General features: G+C 36.5%; 3 protein-coding genes across 4 annotated transcripts; 2 read left to right on the top strand and 1 right to left on the bottom strand.

Moving 5' to 3' along the window:
• Positions 1-35: 35 nt before the first annotated feature.
• Positions 36-19,253, bottom strand: hpn (hepsin). Of its 2 annotated transcripts, XM_033981328.2 has the most exons (13): positions 9,845-10,369; positions 9,268-9,354; positions 4,586-4,693; positions 4,446-4,487; positions 4,144-4,273; positions 3,946-4,065; positions 3,839-3,879; positions 3,520-3,685; positions 2,896-3,086; positions 1,156-1,251; positions 924-1,066; positions 690-854; positions 36-614 (listed from the first exon to the last, which is right to left on the bottom strand). In XM_033981328.2, exons 2-13 carry the CDS (start codon positions 9,302-9,304, stop codon positions 546-548), a joined length of 1,308 nt encoding a protein of 435 aa, XP_033837219.1. In that variant the 5' UTR covers positions 9,305-9,354; positions 9,845-10,369; the 3' UTR covers positions 36-545. The 2 variants fall into 2 exon arrangements, with proteins under 2 accessions (XP_033837219.1, XP_055083891.1); XM_055227916.1 differs by lacking the exons at positions 9,268-9,354; positions 9,845-10,369 and adding an exon at positions 19,150-19,253 and having other exon boundaries at positions 115-614.
• LOC117384193 (sialoadhesin-like) lies at positions 7,764-15,348 on the top strand. The gene is made up of 8 exons (XM_055227917.1): positions 7,764-7,868; positions 10,925-11,062; positions 11,792-11,963; positions 12,035-12,240; positions 12,810-13,073; positions 13,554-13,862; positions 14,126-14,219; positions 14,468-15,348. Exons 2-8 carry the CDS (start codon positions 11,011-11,013, stop codon positions 14,529-14,531), a joined length of 1,161 nt encoding a protein of 386 aa, XP_055083892.1. The 5' UTR covers positions 7,764-7,868; positions 10,925-11,010; the 3' UTR covers positions 14,532-15,348.
• On the top strand, positions 15,619-19,168 carry LOC129456908 (uncharacterized). The gene is made up of 6 exons (XM_055227920.1): positions 15,619-15,687; positions 16,582-16,707; positions 17,210-17,487; positions 17,833-17,980; positions 18,074-18,199; positions 18,393-19,168. The coding sequence occupies exons 2-6, from the start codon at positions 16,623-16,625 to the stop codon at positions 18,494-18,496; spliced, it is 741 nt and encodes a 246-aa protein (XP_055083895.1). The 5' UTR covers positions 15,619-15,687; positions 16,582-16,622; the 3' UTR covers positions 18,497-19,168.
• Positions 19,254-20,612: the final 1,359 nt, after the last annotated feature.

Below are 20,612 nucleotides of genomic sequence, written 5' to 3'. Positions count from 1 at the left end.
TTCTGTGGTGGAATAAAATTCAGCTCACAAAAATAATTAACAACAAATTTTATAACAAATTAATTTTAAATTTTAATTAATACAATGCAGATTTGTATTTACATTTGACACAGTCTTACATTCATTTGATATTAAACTAGGAAGAGCAGGATAGACAACTTTTGTAATTGTATTCTCTGTTGCACAAAAACGTTTTCTTACACTGACAAGACGCAAACTAATATTTACAAAACTACAAAAAATACTGTTTTGAAAACCTCACAGAGTTATAAATCAAGCACTTTAATTTTCAGGCACATAACATGGCAGGAATAGACATCCTAACCAAGGATAAATAAGTAATAGTGGCTTTAAAAGTGGCTGTGTGTTTAGGATAGTACTGGCTGTCTGTAAGGGGCACAAAATTAACATTTTAGTCCTGAAAATAATCCTTCACAGTTTACAATACAAGACACACATACACAAAATATTTTGTTGCTTTCATTTGTGTCTTCTGTATTTGATGCAGCAAGGATCAAGAGTCCATCAGGAGTTTTATAAAGTTTTCAAACCAAGTTTGGTTTGGGATTTTCAGTACGGGCCATTTTGTGAACTCCTGGTGAGTTGTAATAATTCTGCAAAAGATCAGAGTTTGCAGTTTGTTCATAAGAAAAACAGATGATTCAAAATGAGACCAGCTTCTTACTGACCCTCATAGCAGTAGATATCCAAGGCAAGAAGCGGGACACTCTAGTATACACCCCAGGTTTTTTTGGCATTGCACAACCTGTTCCCCAACTCACTACACCAAGCAGACGATACCGACTTGTCTTGGAGAGACAGTCTTCGGCCACAAAAGGACCACCACTGTCTCCCTGAAAACACATGTGAAGGTAAGATCAAACCAGACTTTGTTACATGCTTTAAACTAGAGTGCTTATGACCTGACAGGCATCTGTGCCCCCTTTCTCAAAGCCAGCACAGAACATGGTGGTGGTAATCTGGTTGTCATAATAATCTGGAGCGTTACAGACAGCATCACTAATGATGGGCACGTGGGCCTCCTGAAGGACATCCGCCAAATGACCTGAGTGTGACCCCAACATTTAATCACAATACGTATCAAAATATCATAATATCTAGTACAGTGTTGCTGCATGAAGGTTAATGACTTACCATAGTATCCCACATTTCCCCAGCCTGTGACTGTCCCCATTTGACCGTCTATTAGTCTTTGACCATATGTTGGCAGGCACACAGGCTGGATGTATTCTGAACACATATAATAGAATTAGAATTAGAATTTAATTTAAACTTCTCCTCTTAACTTATAAAGCCATAAAGAGCATGGCCCCATCGTAACTGCTAGATGCTATAGCAACATATCATCCTAACCGGCCATTGTGCTCTCAAAATGCTGGACTACTGGTGGTTATAGAGTGTCTGAAAGCGCAGTAGGAGGGAAAGCTTCCACTTACCAAGCTCCTATGTTATGGAACTAGCTCCCTGCTCCCATTTAAGACCAGGCTTAAAACATTCCTCTTTGAATTAGCTTATGGCTAGGCCAGCTAGGAGCAGAAATAAACCCACAGTTTTAGCTAAGCTGCCTAAGTAGCATCTCTGCTGGGGGAAGTATGGTAACCTGAGCACTATCCACTTTACTCCTACTTTCCCTGTCAACAACATTCACTATTCAATTCACATGTAGTTCATTCTTGTCATCCACATGTTGTTCCCTGGCCCACGCTCCTCTGGAGAGTGCAACTGTTTCAGATACCTTGCCACTGACCACCCGGTGATGACTGGACCCTCAATGCCCCTCCTATACCCTGATCCTGCTCCGTGGACCATTCCCTCACCTTGCTGGATGACCCAATATCTGGCTACTATGACCTCTACCCTACCATGGATAAGCCCTGCTCTGTCCCTTAGTCTTGAGTGGGCTCTGGCCCTACAAACTTGAACTCTATCTGCAAATGGATGCACATCAGTCCTGGACACATCTGCAGCCTGCCCGTCTTGGTCTAGTCCAGGTTTAGTCCATGGGAGTGGATCTCTCCTTCACTGTGGTTTTCGAGGTTTCTCTTTTTCCCCACTGGGTTTTTTTTGTTGTTTTGTTTTTCCTTGCTGAGAAGGAGGGTCTAAGGACAGGGGGCGCTCTGGGACAGTTTTTCCATTAATCGGTTTTCTGTTCATTAATTTACTTGTCTGTTATTGACCAATGCCTGTTTCATTGTTGATTTTCAAACTTTCTGTTGGTTAAATCAATGATCTTGTTCAGCCCTAAAAAGCTGCTGTTGTGTTTGGGCTTTACAAAAATTTATTGAATTAAAATTGAATATAATACGTGATGAAGATTCAACAGAATTCACGGTCCTTTAGCGTGAAATATAAAGATGTTGCCCCCACACAATAAGTTACCACTAGATGTCAGCCTGGATCTACTTTTATGTGAGACAGGGTAGATTTTTAAGTGGACCTCTTTTTTATAACAGGTGGAAATGTCATGGACACCTGAGAACCATGATTACAATCACAGAAACATCCAGGACAGTTGTCCTGGGCCGCAGGGACAGGGAGCAAAATGAGACCCTATCGTTTAATTATAGTGTAATGGGGGTCTCCTCTTCTCAATATTGTCCAGGGCCTCATCGGCTTTTTCAAAAGATGCTAGATTACAATTAAGTGGTCATAATAAAGTATGTTTTGTAATTCAAGACGAGCAGCATGAATGCAGTGGAAGCATCTTGTCCAATCTTGATACTGTTGTGTCGAATAAAGAGCTACTGTCCGGTTGACTTTTCAACTAAACTCTGAAGCTTTTAGTTGACAACAGTTGTCTTCACAGTATGTAACGTTTCCCTCATCTGTGTCAGATGAAGCACTGGACATTAGGTCTGTATGTTAATATTTTACCATTGAAAGTCAGTGGCTGAGTCAGAGCAAGGACAGCGATATCACGGCTGTTGTCATCAATGTTGGAGTCCACAAACGGCAGGTAGCTGCTGTGATACACAATGGTTTTTACTTCTGCCACATTTGCGTTCACTGGTTTATTGTAGATGGAGCCCAGAAGAACTCGCCAGCGGTTCACAAAGCGGTACCGCCTGCCAACAACAGCAACAAAAAGCACATGTTCAATAATGTTTAGGAAGCCTTTAATAAAGGTAAAATCTGAAATGTACAATGTATTTCAGTTTGAAGTTTCAAAAAAATCTTTGACAGACCATTTATAAATGCAAAATATCATAATTTTGTTCTATAGGAATCTTTGAGTGAAATAATGTGTGGAGTTGGATTCCACTTTGCAGTTAGAAAATAAAATATATCAAACTAGACTATATTAGGTAAAAGTTGAATACACTATGTGACATCAATTTTATATGAACATTGAGACAAATAAATAAATAAATAAAGATATGAAAAAAGATTTGAAATAAAGAAATGAAATAAAGATTTGTTTGAAAATGAAAAAAAGCCCAACGCAACTTAATGGCCTTAGGATTGTACAGCCTCGTTAAGTATTTGTTATGGACTCACTCGGGGAAGCAGTGAGCAGCAGATACGATCCAGCGGTTGGAGATTATGGAGCCTCCACACTGGTGCACCCCATCATACTGCAAACTGACCTGCCATGGCCAGCTGCCCTGTCTGCTGTCCAACCCCCCCACAATACGGTCTGCTGCAAAACTACGCCTCCCACAGTCTAAGACACAAGAAAACTATCAGTACAAATACTACATACAGTATTTATCGGTGTACGAATATTCTTGGCTTGTGTTTTGTTTTTAAACACATCATTACAATGGATCAACTTTATAATGTATATTTCAGAGTAATAAATGAAACTGCACTTTACCTTGACACAATACTGTCAAAACATCTCTACTCTCGCAGTCACTAGAAGAAAAACAAACCAGGCATTAAAATTTACTGTTCATTCAAAATTCAGATTGTGTTTTTTACCATGGGAAAAGTGAGTCTTTGATTTTCTTGCCGTGGCTGAGCTCATCTGTTCGGACACAGAAAAACTCTCCTCCATCTCCACTGGCCTCCGAAACAGATGTGATAGAGTAATTCACCACACTGGAAAGTTCACAGAGTCTTTATTGCACCTGTTCCATGCACACTGCACAAACACATGTTTTATGTTGCCGCTCTCACCTCACAAACCCAACTTCCTCACAGATGATGGTCGCCAGCAGCTCATTGGTCGAAGAGGAGCAGACCTGCCGCCATCTTTTTTGAGCTGAGTCAAAAACTCTGAGGCGCTGGTCAGGTGAGTTTACCTGGACTGTGACCATTTTTTTTGTTGTTGATTAGATTGTAATTTAAACATTATTTTATTTATGAATTATTGGACATCATTTAAATAAACTTAAAGAAACGTTTAAGAAAATCAATAATTGTTTTGCTCTCAGATTCTTGCAAATACACAATGTAATCATGCATCATGATATTCTTACCATCATAAAACCCTGTTTCTTCCTCCATTGTACAATATGAAACTGAAAAAGACAAAAATGGCATTATTACTTGGTTGAAAGCATTCTGATTAGATTTTTTCATGTTTTTGTGGATGTATTGAAAATAGATGCCCCCTGACCTACGGCCCAGACAGCTGCCCCGATGGCTCCCAGGGTCATTAGGATCACACAAACTCCAACAACGCGACACGGAGTCAGCACACAAGTCAGAGAGATTGCCCTGTTCCCTAAAACACACACACATACAAGAATACAGATTTGCTGTCCACTGGTCTTTGTCACATGAATAATCCTATATGAAATATATGAAAACATACAAACATACATACATATGAAAACATGTAATCATACATATTACATTTGAAAATACTGTATGCCCAAAACAGCTTTGATCACATGATAGTGCAGCCTACAACATGTGCCAATACTTTGAATTACATAACCCATGGACAGAAATTGAAATATTAGTAATCTGTATTATTAATTGAATATTGAATACATTTAGGGGGGGGGGGGGACATTGACACGGACAACATATAATGCTGACTATTGCCCCATTTTAGTGAGTGAACAGCTTAAAATGCTCATCTCCTTGTCTATTGGCATAACAGCACATTTTCTGACACTGGCCAAAAAGTACAAGTGACACTGACTGGATCAATAGTCTAAAGTTTGACTATTTTAAAGCCAGTACAAACTCTTCAGTGCAACATGCAAAGAGCACCTTTCTTTAATCATAGACAAGAGACAAAATGACTTACACCAACTCTATCAAACATCTTTAAATTCAGGGCATTAAGTTTACACAATTTTGATTTCTTACACATTGCTCTTCTTATTTCAAATCTTTGCCCTTTTTGCAATTTCACAAATAGAATAATACATTAGTTAATGGCAAAAGTTCATGTCTGTCTACACACCATAATGACAAGACATTTAAGATTTGTGTTTATTTTGCTTAACTCTAAATGAGATTAATAGCAACAGAAAAATTACAATAGTATACATTGCATCCATAACACTTTTAACAAAACAGCACTAATTGTCTGAATACAAACAAGCAAAAGCCATAACTGCTGCTATGAAAACAGAGCAATGGTGCACACAGGGCCACAGTGAGGTGAGTTCAGCTGTCTCTGTTCCGTGTAGTTCAGGTCACAATGGAAAGAGCTTCTGAGCAGATATTTACCGGTAAGTCTAGTAATACAGGTACATGACCCATTTCACAACTGTGTCACAGCATGCAGTAATTTGTATATTGATTTGGCATAGGTCCTAGGGTTGTTAAAAATATTGAAAATCAGATGCTAATCTATACTAAAACTTATTTCGAAACTAGATACTCATTTGAGCAGGTATCGGTACTATAAAAAATAACATTTACAGGACAGAAATGACCCTTTCATGAATAGCTTTAGAATGATCTTGAGCTGTATCAGAACAAGTATAAAACCACACAGACTAGTATACACCAATGGACCACTATGGAACCTACCTGGACCACTGAGGGATTACATAGATATAACATCACATGGTAATATAAAAGAAAGTACTATTATTTAATGCTGTAAATCACATTCTACTGTCTAAATAAAGAGTGTTTTTTACTATCATCGTGGTATCGGGTATTGAATCTATTCCTATCCAATTGAAATCAAGTTTGTGACAACACTAATAGTTTATACTCAATATCTTTTGATAAAACTACATGAGGCTTGTGACAGACTGGTCTCAGTTTCTTCTGAATCATCAAAAAGGCCCATTAACATATCAACACATCAAGACCGACCTAATTATATAGATCATATCTGTGGCCAACAGTATCTTATAACCTCAAATTTTCTCATAATCATTATATATATATATATATATATATATATATATATATATATATATATATATATATATATATATATATATATATATATATATATATATATATATATATATATTTGTTTTTTTTATATTTTATAAAAAGCCTTGCACTTCCATGTCAACCAAGTAACTCAATTATTTCCAAAACATATTACGCACTCAAATACACTCAAACTGTATATCCTAAAAATAAATAAATACAGAAAATTAAATAAATAACTAAATAAAAAAACAGTGAAGGCCAAAGGGTTTGTGGTATCCTTGAAAGATATCCTTCCTTTCTTGTCTTTTTCCCCTTTTCAGTCACACTCATCTCTCCAAAAGCCTCATATCTAGGAATGTTTCTTCCATTTCAAATATCTGTTCGACACCATAATCATGTCATTGTTCAAGGATTATGTTGCAGTGAATGCCTGAATGGTCACACAGCAATGAGGAGGAAGTAGCCTTACGCATCACCCAGAATAATAATAATTAAATCAAATATACTATGTTTAAACTTGTCATTTTATGTGTTTAGGGGATTCACTTATTTTCTTTACATGCCCTTAACTACCCATCCATCCATGATCCAGTTTTGTTTTATTTAAATTTTTTTTATTACCAATTAAACGTCAGAACAGAACAAACAGGCTTCTGTTTCTTCTTCTACCTGCGGACAGCTTCTGTGAGTGCCTTTGTCCAAATTCTCCAGCCACACAACATACCACGTTCAAAATCAAATACTATGTCGTCAACATATATATCATAGAGTTAACAAAGAAGTAACAGAACATTTGTGTTATTCTATAAATAAACAATAAGTTATCATTAAGGAGTACCCTTGTGTGAAAGAAACAAAACATGGTAAATTCATAGGGCTGTTAGATAAGTTTAGTGACTAAATCCATACACATTTTCAATAATTCCTCAGACCTCACTTTTTTATTGATCTTTATCAAATTTTCTGACTTTAAGATGTCCCTGTTCAGAAGTTGGTGTCTATTTTATCCTGTTATTGAGTTTTTTAGTTAAATTACTCGTAGATAAAACACAAAAACTACAATGCTTTGCACATGTATAGTTGGCAGTTAAAAATAGCAGCTGTGCCACGTTGTGTGGGCAGAGTGAGGCGTGGCCATGACCAATGTGAGAAACAGCACGAGCATGACTCACTTCAGTATGTTACCATAGATATGAGAAGAAATAAACAACCCAAAGTCATAAATATTAGTTAGCTTACAACCAACCCCTCCCTACACTGGGTATAAGCTTAATCATGCATCTAGTGTAAGATAAACAAGTCACATACAATGTAAACATAGATCATTTCCACAATTAGACGGCATCCCACATTAAGTAGAGGCTTGGTCTAAACCACATCTTAAGACCTTTAGGCCAGTTTAAAACAAACCTTCACAGTGAATCACAGCTCCAGTTTGAACTTTCTGTCAAAGACAGAGCAAACTGCAAGTAAACCTCATAAAGAACAGTACAAGATTTGGACAAGATGTTCCTCAACGCTCCAGCATTAGCGCCTGGTTCAAGGTAAGCTAAAGTTTGGTGGATAAGCTCTAACTGCTAAATGTAATTGTTTTTTTCTGTGTTATTATATGATAGCACCAAGTCATACTGTAGTCATGTGACAACAACTAACCAACAGTCAGCACTGAAAAGCTATTCAGATGTATCTTAACTTTGATACCACTATCAATTCACATTTTACAAGACTTACAAGACTCCTGGGAGCATTTTCCCAGCACATAGAGAGTGATCCTTTAGGAATTATACATAACATCATAATGGAGATAAAGTTCGGTAAGGTGACAAATATTACTATATCTTTAATACATTTTAATTATTTAATGGGAACTTTTTATGTACTGTGCTTTTTCCTTTTAGTCTTCTCTTTCTAGGTTTACCTGTGCAGTGATTGAACAATGTTTTTATTACAGGCCTTACGTTAGATGTTTGCTTAGAAAAGGAAACAACTGCTGCACTTAGGTCAGGTTAGTGGATGAACATCTTAGCCACACCAGGGCAACAGCCCCTAGCTGACCTACTCTGGCTAAAATATCTATACTTAGGTCTGATTCGATCTCAATTTATAAAGTACTTGTATAATATTAGAAGAATACTTGTGTACATTATAATATAATTATAATTATATGTGTAATAATTATACATTATTATACAACACTGATGAATCTCACTAAACAGCCAGGGGAGAGTGACGTTCCAAGATGTAGAACCTCTTCGGTCAGTCATTATTCTCCTACAGAGCCGTAAGCCTCTGAAACATCTTCCCACATGAAATCATATCATGTACAAATTATGAAATGTTTGCATGGCTTTTACCCAAACAAACAAGTGCACAGTAAACTGTCTTGCAGGAATGCAATGACATGAACTGTAAATATGTAAATAATGTATGGATGTGGTGACTGATATTGAACGGGACTATAGTTTTACTTATTGACTGACTGGATGAATGATTGCATTAATATATATATATTGCATTTGATTGACATGTACGCCATTTATGGCATGAACCTGTCCAGGGACAAAAGGTGGAAATCAGCAGTGTTGCTACAACTTAGCACAAACATACCTCTTTGTGTAGGTCAGTATTTTTATGTGCACTGTCCCTGATAAATAAAGAAAAAACTAAACTAAACAAGAATGGCCTAAATGGCACCCTTTTGCCATCATCACAGATTACCAGTATATACTGAAGCCTGTATTAAAAAATGTTAACAAAAGTGCAATGTGAAATATGAAAAAAGTGACAATTTGAGCTTTACACAAACAGTTAATGGTTAACAGTGCAGTGGACTGATGTCTGACAAACAGACAGTCCACATGAGCTGCAGCATGACCACAGCATAACTCTGTGTATGTGTCTATTACGAAGCATACATGATACGTATGTGAGAGTCATACTCACCCATCTTCCCCTCTGTCACAACTTTCTCTGCATACATCTTTGGGGTCCGCAGTAAAACTGGACTACTTCTTTCCTCCTCCTGAAAATCTTCAAATTTTACAGAAAAATCAACTCTACCAACTCTGTAAAATAAAATGACTCTTGTTTGAACAGCAAATATTACATAATAGCATATTGAGTACATGATTATAGCAGTTTGTATAGTATTTTAAGATTACAAATCTGTATTTGATGTAAGCTTTTTTTTCAACTATTTATTAGCTTTTCACATAATGCCATACAGACCAGACTATGAAATCAAACTACAGTACACTACACAAAATATAGTCATAATAATTTGAATAGGATAATGCAGTTTCTATCTGGACGTCTAACTTGGGAAAGTTGAAAATAAAGTGTGCATGGCATAGTACTGGCCAGACTAAAACAGAACAAGGGTGTTTTCTTAATCAAAAATGTGTGCCTTCATCTTCCTTTGATATACCATAAGAATTGTTTCATAAACCAAAATTTGCATTCATAACTTACAATATAACCTCTTTATCCACAAGGTGCTCCTAAACGCAAAGAGACTCACCTGAGTTTCCTCGAACAGGTGAAGTAGTCTGCTCTATGAGAGAAGGAACTTATTTATTTTTCCGGTTTAGATGTAAAATTCTTGAATGTTTAAAACCCACAGAAGATAAATCCCAGTTTCCGTAAATCCTTCTTTTGTTCCGTTCGCAGGTTAGTGACCCCAAAGCGAGAACAAATGAAAAACTGCGTTTTAGCCACAAACAAACTCCTTTAGTCTAACCAAAGCCATAGCCATTCTTCTCCAAAAGAAACGAGACTGACATTTGGGGAGATGTGTGTTAATTAGGCCTATTGTCGCTCGTTATTTTCTCGAAGTTATTCCAGTTTGAGTGGCGCCTTTCGGGGCATCGAGCAGTGCGCACTGGAGGGGCACAGCTGACGTCAAGTCCCGTTTGTAATAGGACACAAGGGGGACATAAGAGCACCATTCAAATGGCTCTGACCCGGGACAGCGCGCACCTGTCCAGGTAGACAGTACGATGTTCACAGTGTGGTTAACAGGCCTACTGATACTGATACACGTGCTATTTGATGTGATATATCTTAGATGAATTGCCCCCCTTCCCAGAAATGTAGTATTGCAGTGGGCTACTGAAGCCTGCCATTTCTTATAGGCCTATATGCACAACACGTGACTACAACACGTGATCCAAATTTTACTTTTGCTGAGGACAGTTTATCCAAGATAGACTACAATTCAGCCCACTGAACTTTGTGTTTGGCATCCACACTCTTGTCTACACTGTGAGAACAATTATTGGCCTACTGAAGGAGAAATTGTAGAAATAAACAACTTAATTGAAAAGCTGTTCGTATTTCATTTATTTATTAAATCTTTATTTTACCAAGCAAACATTTTTACAGTCTTATTTACAACGTTGGCCTGGGTGGGAAGCCAGCACAAAGGGAAAGAGACCATTAGTTATTTTTCATTATTTATGAATATACAAATTAGTCTAACAGAGGTATACCACATGTGTGTGTCTTCATTGCCTGTTTTAACTCTGTGGCTGTCAACAAGTTCCTTTTTTGAAGTTCTTTTTAAGTATAACACGGAAGTTGCGACACTTTTTCTCTGCAGGAGGAGAAAAGTTTGAACAAGCAGATGAGATCTATCTATTGTTTTGCATTGAGAATTCCCAAAAGTGAACCTGCAGAAAGACCAGGATGGAGACATACATCACTCAGATATGTTGTTTGTATTTCATCTCTCTCAATGGTAAGTCCAAGTTCCAAAATCAAGAGTGATATTTTTTAGTAACTTTGATATTGTACTAAAGTAGATGTAGTAGTGGATTTATTGAATTGAAACTGGTCAACAACCACTATCAAGCCACAATAGAAACTTCACTTATACTTCAGGTCATTTTTGCAGTAAAATAAATACTATGAATGCCAGGATTACTTTATCCACCTCTCTTTACACCCAGAACTGTATTGACTTGTGTGTATTTCAGAATGTATTTTTAGTTGCTTAATCTAATGGGCTTGCTTAATCTTAATCTTTAAAGCGCCTATATTACGCAAAATTGACTTTTCTGAGCTATGTTAGAATGTTGTTACCTCCCCAAACACATACCTGGAGTTGTGTTTTGTTTTGTTTTGGTCACACATGTTTGAGTAATCTTGCATTATTAGTCTGTCTGCATCTCCAAAGCTCAAAATGCTCTGTTCTGTTTGAAACTTTAGTTCAGTAGAGACAGGCAAATCCAGGGATAAATTAATCCAAATGATCTTAGTGTAGGTGTATGGAGCACTTTCTGTATTACCACATGACATAACAATGTGGAACAGAGTCTGAGAGAAGAGCACAGCCTAAATATGCAGGGTTTGTGTGTTAAACATGGGTGATTGAAACAAAACACAACTCTGAGTATGTTTTAATGAGGAAACATTATCACATAGAACAGAAAATAGCGTACTATAGGCCTTTTAATCCTCTCTTCAGGTATTCTTGCCGGAGATTGGTCGGTAAACGTTCCAAGTCAGATCTGCACTATGATTGGCTCCTCAGTGGCTCTCCCTTGTTCCTATGACTTTCCTGAAAGCAAAGATGGACACCAGGTTGAAGTCAAGTCTGAAATTTGGTGTTTAGGAAATGAACGCTGTATCACACCAAGGTTAGTTTAATATTTATGGTGTGGAAAACCTTATAAAACTTGATTAACATCTTATGGTCTTTTTGTTTCAGATATGTTTACCACAGTGCAGGCATCCTCCTTGAGCCTTTGTATCAAAACAGAGTTGAGTATCTTGGAAAACAGGGATCAAAGAACTGTTCACTAAAGATTTCTGATCTGCAAGAATCAGACAGTGGAACTTATGTTTTCTACCTCATCACCAACCACACAACTGAAAAGATGCCAGTGCAGAAGGGAATTCGACTACTGGTATCAGGTGTGTCCAAGATGTTTCTGCGTTTCATGTAAAGAAAGTCCTCAAAATTAATTGAGCGTAATAAACGAATGTATTTTTGATTAAATAAAAACAAACTTTATATCGGTTAGGTAAGAATGGTTAATTAGTTCCCCACCAACCCTAAGGGAGCTGATTCAAATCCCATGAAAATAGCATACTTCAGTACTAGGACAAAGAAGTATTACATCAATATTATTTGTGTTGTTGTATTTTAGAATCTGTCAAAATCATAACTGGGCCTAAACTAGTACTAAACCTGAACTAGGGCATGACAAACTGGGACTAGAACAGGACTGATCCAGATCTGCATCAGTTAAACAATTAAACAGGGGCCAATATGAACAGAGTTTCAGTTAAACATGTCAAGACCAATTTGACTTTGTTTTTGTCTGAGGGTAAAAGAGCTTTGTCAGTTTGTGACTCAAAGCCGCCTCATATTTAGAGCTGGGTTTGTGGTATTTATTTAGAAATATGTTTTGTTTTTCTTAGCCTGTTGCCACTCAGCACATTTAAACCACGATGACTAATAACGAAATCATTTTTTGTAGGTTCTCCTCCTGCCGTCTCAGTGTTAGCCAGTCCCTCCTCTGTTATAATGGAGGGTCAGTCTGTCAGTCTGTCCTGTTGCAGTCCTGCACAATCACAATCACTGGAGGTTCTCTGGTTCAAATCCTCCAGCTCAGAACCCAAACACACTGGATCAGAGTGGACCATCACGAAAACTACACTTCAAGACTCAGGAAGCTATTACTGCCAAGTCCAGACCAAAGACCAAGTACAGAAGTCAAAAGAGCTGATTCTTGATGTACAATGTAAGTGAAATATGAGATGAGGTATAGATAGGGACAATATTTGCAGTTTTTATCAGCCCTAAAGCTCCAGCAAAAACAAAAATATTTTCTTTATGTTAACCACGAAAAAAATGTCATTATACTATTCAATTAAAGTTAATTTTAAACAGTGCTCCTGGATGAATGAAGGATTACACTGAGTAATGCTGTGAAAGTCTAAAAATAATAAACATTTATGCTTTTATTATTCAGATCAGTGCATTGTATAGACAGTAATTGACCTTGCAGTAACTTTAAATCATATATTTGGGGAAAAATGTTCTAATTCAGTCCTACATATCGGGCTAAAAGTATTGAGCATGCTTATCACATTGATTTCTCTAAACTTTAAATTATATCAATATGTTGTTTAAAAAAACAACATATTGATGGATCTCTGTGTATTCTCATTGTGGACAACTGTACATATTTATTTGAGTTCAATTGGGTTTTTTTTCATAGACCCCCCACGAAACACAGCGCTTTCTGCATCCCCATTGGCGGATAATGCAGTGGGAGGTCTTGTCACTCTAACCTGCAGCAGTGAGGCTAACCCCCCTGTCCTGACATACACCTGGTACAAAGGAGCAGCCTGTGACTCTGGAGCAGACACTAGTTTATATAAGTCTACCCTGTCCTTTGCCTCAGGAACAGGAGGAGGTCTCACTCTGAGCAGAATCAACGTGAGCTCGGACTCAAGTGAAGAGCTCTGCTGTGTGTCCCGGAACCAACACGGGTCACAGAAGAGCACTGGAGTCAACAGGCCGTCAGGTACAAAGTAACAACTGTCAGTGAACAGTGCTTTGGTTAATTAGACTTTATCATAATGTTGAAGAAAATATACATTATATTCACCAATTACTATCTGAGTGCAACTTCTAAAGCACACTTATATTCTTAGTTGAATCAAAATGGATTTTAGCTATCTGCATCCTGTTTGTAGTTAACAGGATGCAGTACTTTTGGCTTTTTATTCAATAATTTGGTCTTAATATTTCCAGTTTTATGCCTGTTACTATGTGTTCTTTATATAGAAATGTCAAACTCCGGAAGTAGAATGGTGCTTGTAGGAGTGACCATTGCTGTGCTGCTAGCAATTATTGCAATCATTGCCTTTATAATGAAAAGGTATGTAATCTATTTATTTATAATTTCTTTGCCTTAACAGTTTGTTTCTTTTGACTAATAATTGGGGTGCATGGGTCAGAGTGATGAGCAATGTAAGACTAGCAGTTTCTCTCATTTAACCTAGTAAATAAGTAGATATGCTTCATGAAAGATGTATTTTTAATATTGCTTACCTGGCCTAATGTTTTAATTACAACCATTTAACTGCTCTACACATTGTAATAAATGGAATTGTTTGGTCTTTTCAGAAGAAAGAAATCTTCAAGGAATCAGTCCTATGCTCTTGCTGCGACTACTTCTGCAGAACTTTAAATTCCCAAAGATGCCTCAGAGACTACATACCAAAATATTTTGGGCCAAAGCTAGTTTTCAAGTTGTGTTGGTCACACAGTGGCATAGAAAAAGCAAGACTAATCTGCAGTTTAAAGTATGCTGTTGAGACCGGAAACCACTGATACGACTGGGTCATATTTGTATAGATTTAAATTAGCTCAAACATGATAAAGACTGAGAAAAACTGAAGAAGGAGGGAGACCACGAGGACAGTGACTCGGACAAAAGGACAGTGCACTGATACAAGACTGTTCCATCCCACTGCTCCTTCAAGGATTATTTTTAGATCAAAACTTAAAAAGAACAAATTTAAGTAAAGTAGTAACTATTATCACTCCACTTTTTTGTGTGTCATCAATTGTCCATTTTAATTCATTTGAGTCATTTTTTTAAATTACCAATAAGCTGCAATTGTAGCCTACTGTAGGTCCTTTGATGCAGTACAGGAGCTTGTACACAAGGGGACGCCAAAGACATGTAAAACTTAACATTAGTCAACTTTTTGTTCATGTTAAGTTACTGTAGACCCATTCATCCAGATTCATACTTTTATGGCACAAGCATCAAGTTTTTATTTTATTCTGATGATATTTAACTCGCTAATAAGTAAAGTCCTGTAGCTTTTGTGGTTCCATATTTATAAGTAAAATGTCTTGAAATATTGTTTGTGTCCTTTGATGAGTGGAGAAACATATTCACCCTTTGATTTGTCCATTTGTTGTTGTTTTTTTGTTTGTTTTTTTGTCCAGTTGACAGAATTCAGTTTTCTTTTGCTATCATTAAAATATTTCTACAGTAGCTCCTGAGTTTTTGGCAGAAGAATATCATTACAGTGTATTTACAGTGTTGGGGGTCTCAATGGTAAATATTTGGGGTTACTTATTGTCAAATTTTGTTGGGTAGGGAGAGTGTTTATGTTGAAGAAAACATACATTGCATTCATTAATTATAATTGGTATGTATTTTGAATGCAATTTCTAAAACATGCTACGCTCTGAGATTTGTAGCAGCCAGCCTCCAATGAGCGTATACAGTTCAAGTCTGACCAGTTCTACAAACTCTTGGGAATCAGGAAGCTATTAAGTATTTCTGTAAGTCCACACGACCACAGGAAGATGTCAGCAAAAGAAGAGAGGTACCAATAACTTTTTTTCTCTTTTAAACGATTTATTACAGTAATAACGCATCCAAGAGGATTCATATCGATGTAGAGATATTCTGTGACTTGTAGCTAATGGGTTGTGATTAGCAGTTTTTATATTTTTCTCACTAAATAAGCTTTTCAAATGAGCTTTTTACGCTGGGGGAGCTACTTTTACTTTTCTATATTACAACAGCAGGAAGCTCTAGATTCAGGTGTTATCCATTTATCGGTGCACAAATAATTTCTAAACACTTTGAGGAGCTACTTGGAATGTGACTATGAGCTCTGGTTAATATAAATGTGTGGCAATGTGAGGGGTAATAAAAATGGTTAACATACAAAAAAGTAAACTATAAAACTACTACTAGCACTAACTAATCCAACAAGGCCACCCCAGGACATACACCTGGAGAGTAAAGACGACACAACTATTTTAAGGTGCACAGATAAGTTGGTGAAACAGCTTAAGGTTCCATTGTATTTATTTAATCTTCGTATAGATTTGTTTGTATAGATGAACAGTTTATTTGAGTATTTGAGTTTAGTTATTTAAATATGTAACAAATGATTTTCTTTCTATTGATTCAACACAACAGAGTGAGGACACATGCCATAATCAGGTTATTCAAATGTTCACATTTGAATGAACTGATTATCTGCGAAGAGAAACTGACGTGCTCATACAATTGGCCTGAGCAAATTAAATGTCCAAACTGTATAATGCCACAAATTAAATATAATGTAAATAATATACAAAATATATCAGCTCTTGCAAGCCTCCTTTTAATTTCACTTAGCACATTTGAAAATTGTAATTACAATAAACTCTAAAAATAAGATATTTGGTTTGTCACTGTGTTAACACGTGTTCCTTCTGATGCTTAGGCAGTTTTAAACACAAATCAGAGCCGACAGAACACATCAATATGGAGAAAGCTTCAGAGCTGTTTGGAAGGAAGAGTGTCATCTTTGTGGTTGTGGCCATCCTCCAAATAACAAAACATGCCTCAGGTAATTATTTCACAGAACAACATTACAGTCTACAAATAGATTTTCTACAAACCAGTTAAACTCAGTGATTAAACTCAGATTAAGTATTACACAAGGTTAACCCAAAAAACTATAAGATACAGCTGAGGAAACATTTATTAATGAGCAAAAACAGACTTCCTCATATCTGAACCAATCTTTCCACTTTTGAAGTTAGTGATGTAACTTGACACCAAACGGATGAGTTCTGCAGCATATTTTTGTGTAAAGGCTTTATCAGGTAGAAAAAAAATAATTAAAATATTATTAATATTAATGTTTTTTTATGACTAAATCATCCCGATATTTTTTAGTCTGCGTACTATTTCACATAATTTCTTACCAATGTAAAACTTGTTGAACAAAAAATCATAATGAAAGATATTATTCAGGTTGCTCTCTGGTAATAATGAATACACTTTTTTAAATCTTAAGTTAAAAAGAAAAAGGTTAAATACTTTCCATTTCTTACCTTTTTTTTCAGCTCAAAATACCACACCCCCCTCTTCCAGCACCACAGTCCCCCTCTCCACCTCCCTATCAGCTTCTGTCCCACCCTCGACTTCATCTCCAGGGCCTGACCCTGGCCCGTCCCAAAGCTACCTCACTTTGCCCTCAAACGTGAGAGCAGGACTGGGCAATCTGGCACAGTTCAGTTGCGGAGTCCCCATAAGCTCCAAGGGTCTCACCTTCACTTTCTATGGAAGTGCTCATAACTACACCATTAGCTGCCCCGGCGGACACATCGAGGACATACCACAGGTCAAAGAACACATTTAATAGACAATCTAGGCAGCTTAAAATACTGTATATGGACTAAATGTCACAGACAATTGACAATGTTCTCTTTTAAATAAATACAGTTTGAGACATAAATTGACTAAATAATATTGCCGTAAAGTCTTTATACAGATATTTTTATTTATTTATTTATTAGTTTATTTGAATAGGGACAATGCACATTAATCAACATTTCTGTAAATGCACCAGTACAGCTAGATATATAGTCCTACTTTGTGGGCTTTTGAAGTCAGGACCCTTTACTTGAGATATTTTTTACATATTTTGGGATCACTACATTACCGTTAATATGTAATATCTTTGTAGGCACTTGAGGGGTATTGTTTGGTGCGTTCGAAAGAGCTACTCGCTGGGTGGGTCCTAAAAGGAGCATCTTTACCAGACAATGGTACAAGGGTGGTATGCCAAGGGAGAGGCTACCTGGCTACACGCTCTGCATACTTGTATGTATATGGTAAGATTTTTGATTTTTTAATCCAACCATTTAACTAGAAATTAACCAGTATGAAGCTTATTGTTGAAGTTTTTTTTTTTTTTTTTTTACCAGATAATGGCTCAGGAAAAGCTCTCTTGATTGGAGTAGCTGTTGGACTGTTTTTCGGTGTATTAACGGTGTTTGGTTTGTTATACCTGATGCTGACAAGATCTGAAAGACTCCAGATCTGCTTCAGAGGTGAGGGACAAAAAAAATATGTGTGTATATATATATATATATATGTGTGTGTGTGTGTGTGTGTGTGTGTGAAGGAGGGGGGGGGGGGGGGGCGCGTGTGTGTGTATAAATTGACATTATATGTTCAGCAGAGGGATGCTGGACATATAATTTAATTATATGGTTTGTAATTACTTCTTGGGACTTTCCTCAGCAAAAAGCAGCAGACCAGAAGATCTAACAGAAATTATGGACAACATTGAAGCCACTGCTACGCCCCCTAAGCCAACTCTTAATGAGAAAATGAGAGATCTTTGATGAGATCTTTGTCCTTGTTCCTCGTTACGCCTGATACTTTGCCTTCACTGACGAACCAATAACATCTATTAATGAAATTTAAACTGTGATCCTACTAATTCAGAAAAGATGAAGGGTTTCGGAGTTTTTTAGATATATGCATAAAGCACTGTTTTATTCACAAAAAACTCATACTTTAAACTCTTATTACACTGTTTATATGATATATAAAGAATATCATATGCTAAAGACCATATAAAATACTGTATATCTGTGCTTCTTCAAGCTTTGTTATTTTATTTTATTTTTATTTTTTTTGTATTTAATGGACCTTGCTTACTCATTCCGGCTAATAATTCAGTATTACTCCCTCTAGTGGTCAAAACTTTGCACTTCACCATTACACAGATGGAAAAGATCATGTACACAGCTTATGATTGTGAACTGACACATAGGCATACACAAATTAGTGACAAATTTCAGCAACAGCAACAAATTTTGGTCACTCAGTAATATAATGTATGTAAATATGGGCAATACATGAGTAATACAGTAAGCAGTGGCAGATGGGGACATGTTACTTTGTTTTAAACTTTAATCTAAAAAATTGATTAGGGAAATAGGATCATTTACTTGACAAAAAGAACGTGTACTCTTACTTACAAGTATTGTACAAGTATTGTCTGAGCAGAGGACTGAATCCTTCGTCTGTGGTCCTCAGCTCATTAGCTCGTCTGGTCCTTCATGTTGTGACACCTGACAGAGGTCGCAAACACCACACACAGGCAGCGGCCGGCCAGCAGGGGACGCCTCTCCAATGACCCTGAATCACAACAGAAACAGAGCTACATGTTTACTCAGCTGCTCACACACCTCATGCAACTTCATGGCACTTTCTGATGTCTGTCTACACTCTCGAGAGGAAAACACAGGGAATGCCATACATGAAATACTTACAGTGAAATCAACACACTATACAGTTAAAATAAATATACAGCATGAATTCAACTCTACAAACTACAATAGATACATAAGCCTCTATACAGATTACAACTTTTACATTGGTTCAGTAAACAATAAACTATTTTAATTTACCAATGAAATCATTATTATCATGTATCTGACATCATTAACCAGTTTTAAATATATTAAAATATAAAATGCACTTTAAATGATTACAATGCTTTATAGTTGATTGATTGAAGGCAGGGGATATGACAAAAATGCATGATATTTATTTTAAGTCTTACTGAAAACAAATAACTTTTTGGATTAATCCTGAACATAAACAATACAGACTTTTAATCAATACCATTTAACTCAAAGAACAGTCAAATTTCTTCTTCCAAAGTCTGAGCTCCAAACCACATACTTTAGATGGACTATAGACACCTCAGTGAAAAAGAGGCAAATCATCAAAATGACAGATTGTCAATTAAACTTTGATAGATTGTACAGACCAACATTGATTGTTTATTTGACTTGAATGTAGTGAGTGATTTTCCTCTAAGTGATTTGTGCATGGATTTCACCCCTGCAGCTTCTTGTTGATGTATAAACAGCACAAATACCACCATCACAGAGGTGCATGCTGAAAGTGTCAGCAAATCTCTGTGTGCCTGTAGGGTGTGTAAGTGTGTAACCAGATAACATAACACATAACTGCCATTGTTCACTGTGTGTTTGAGATGACCTCTAACAAACAATGTCCTGTGACAGTTAACTCAGTCAATAATAGGTTAATAATTGGAATGAGTTCATTAAGGCACTGATGTAGTAACAGAAGTGTCATTTTATGACTTCCTGCAGTAAAATGCATTGGTGTGATCATACGGACAAGGTCGATTTTAGTACTTGACAACAGAGTATATGTTGTGTTTTCAAACTTGAAATACTTACAATATTAATACAATGTATGCATAATTTGATTTTTAAAATCGCAGAAAATTGCCGAAAGATGTTTCGCCATTAGTGGTATGGATATTAACTTTGGACTTTTAATAATATTAAAAGTCTGCAAGCACTGCAACCACAAAGGTTATCTTTTTTCTGCTTCTGAAACTTTATAAAGCTTTATTAAAGTATGTCTCTGAATCTTTCATTTTAATTGCGCTTTTTGGACTTACAATGCATTATG

The sequence above is a fragment of the Periophthalmus magnuspinnatus genome, chromosome 16 (assembly GCF_009829125.3).
Source record: "Periophthalmus magnuspinnatus isolate fPerMag1 chromosome 16, fPerMag1.2.pri, whole genome shotgun sequence".
NCBI lineage: Eukaryota > Metazoa > Chordata > Actinopteri > Gobiiformes > Gobiidae > Periophthalmus > Periophthalmus magnuspinnatus.
The sequence above is the reverse complement of the archived record's forward strand: the minus strand, read 5'-3'. Positions and strand labels throughout refer to the sequence as shown.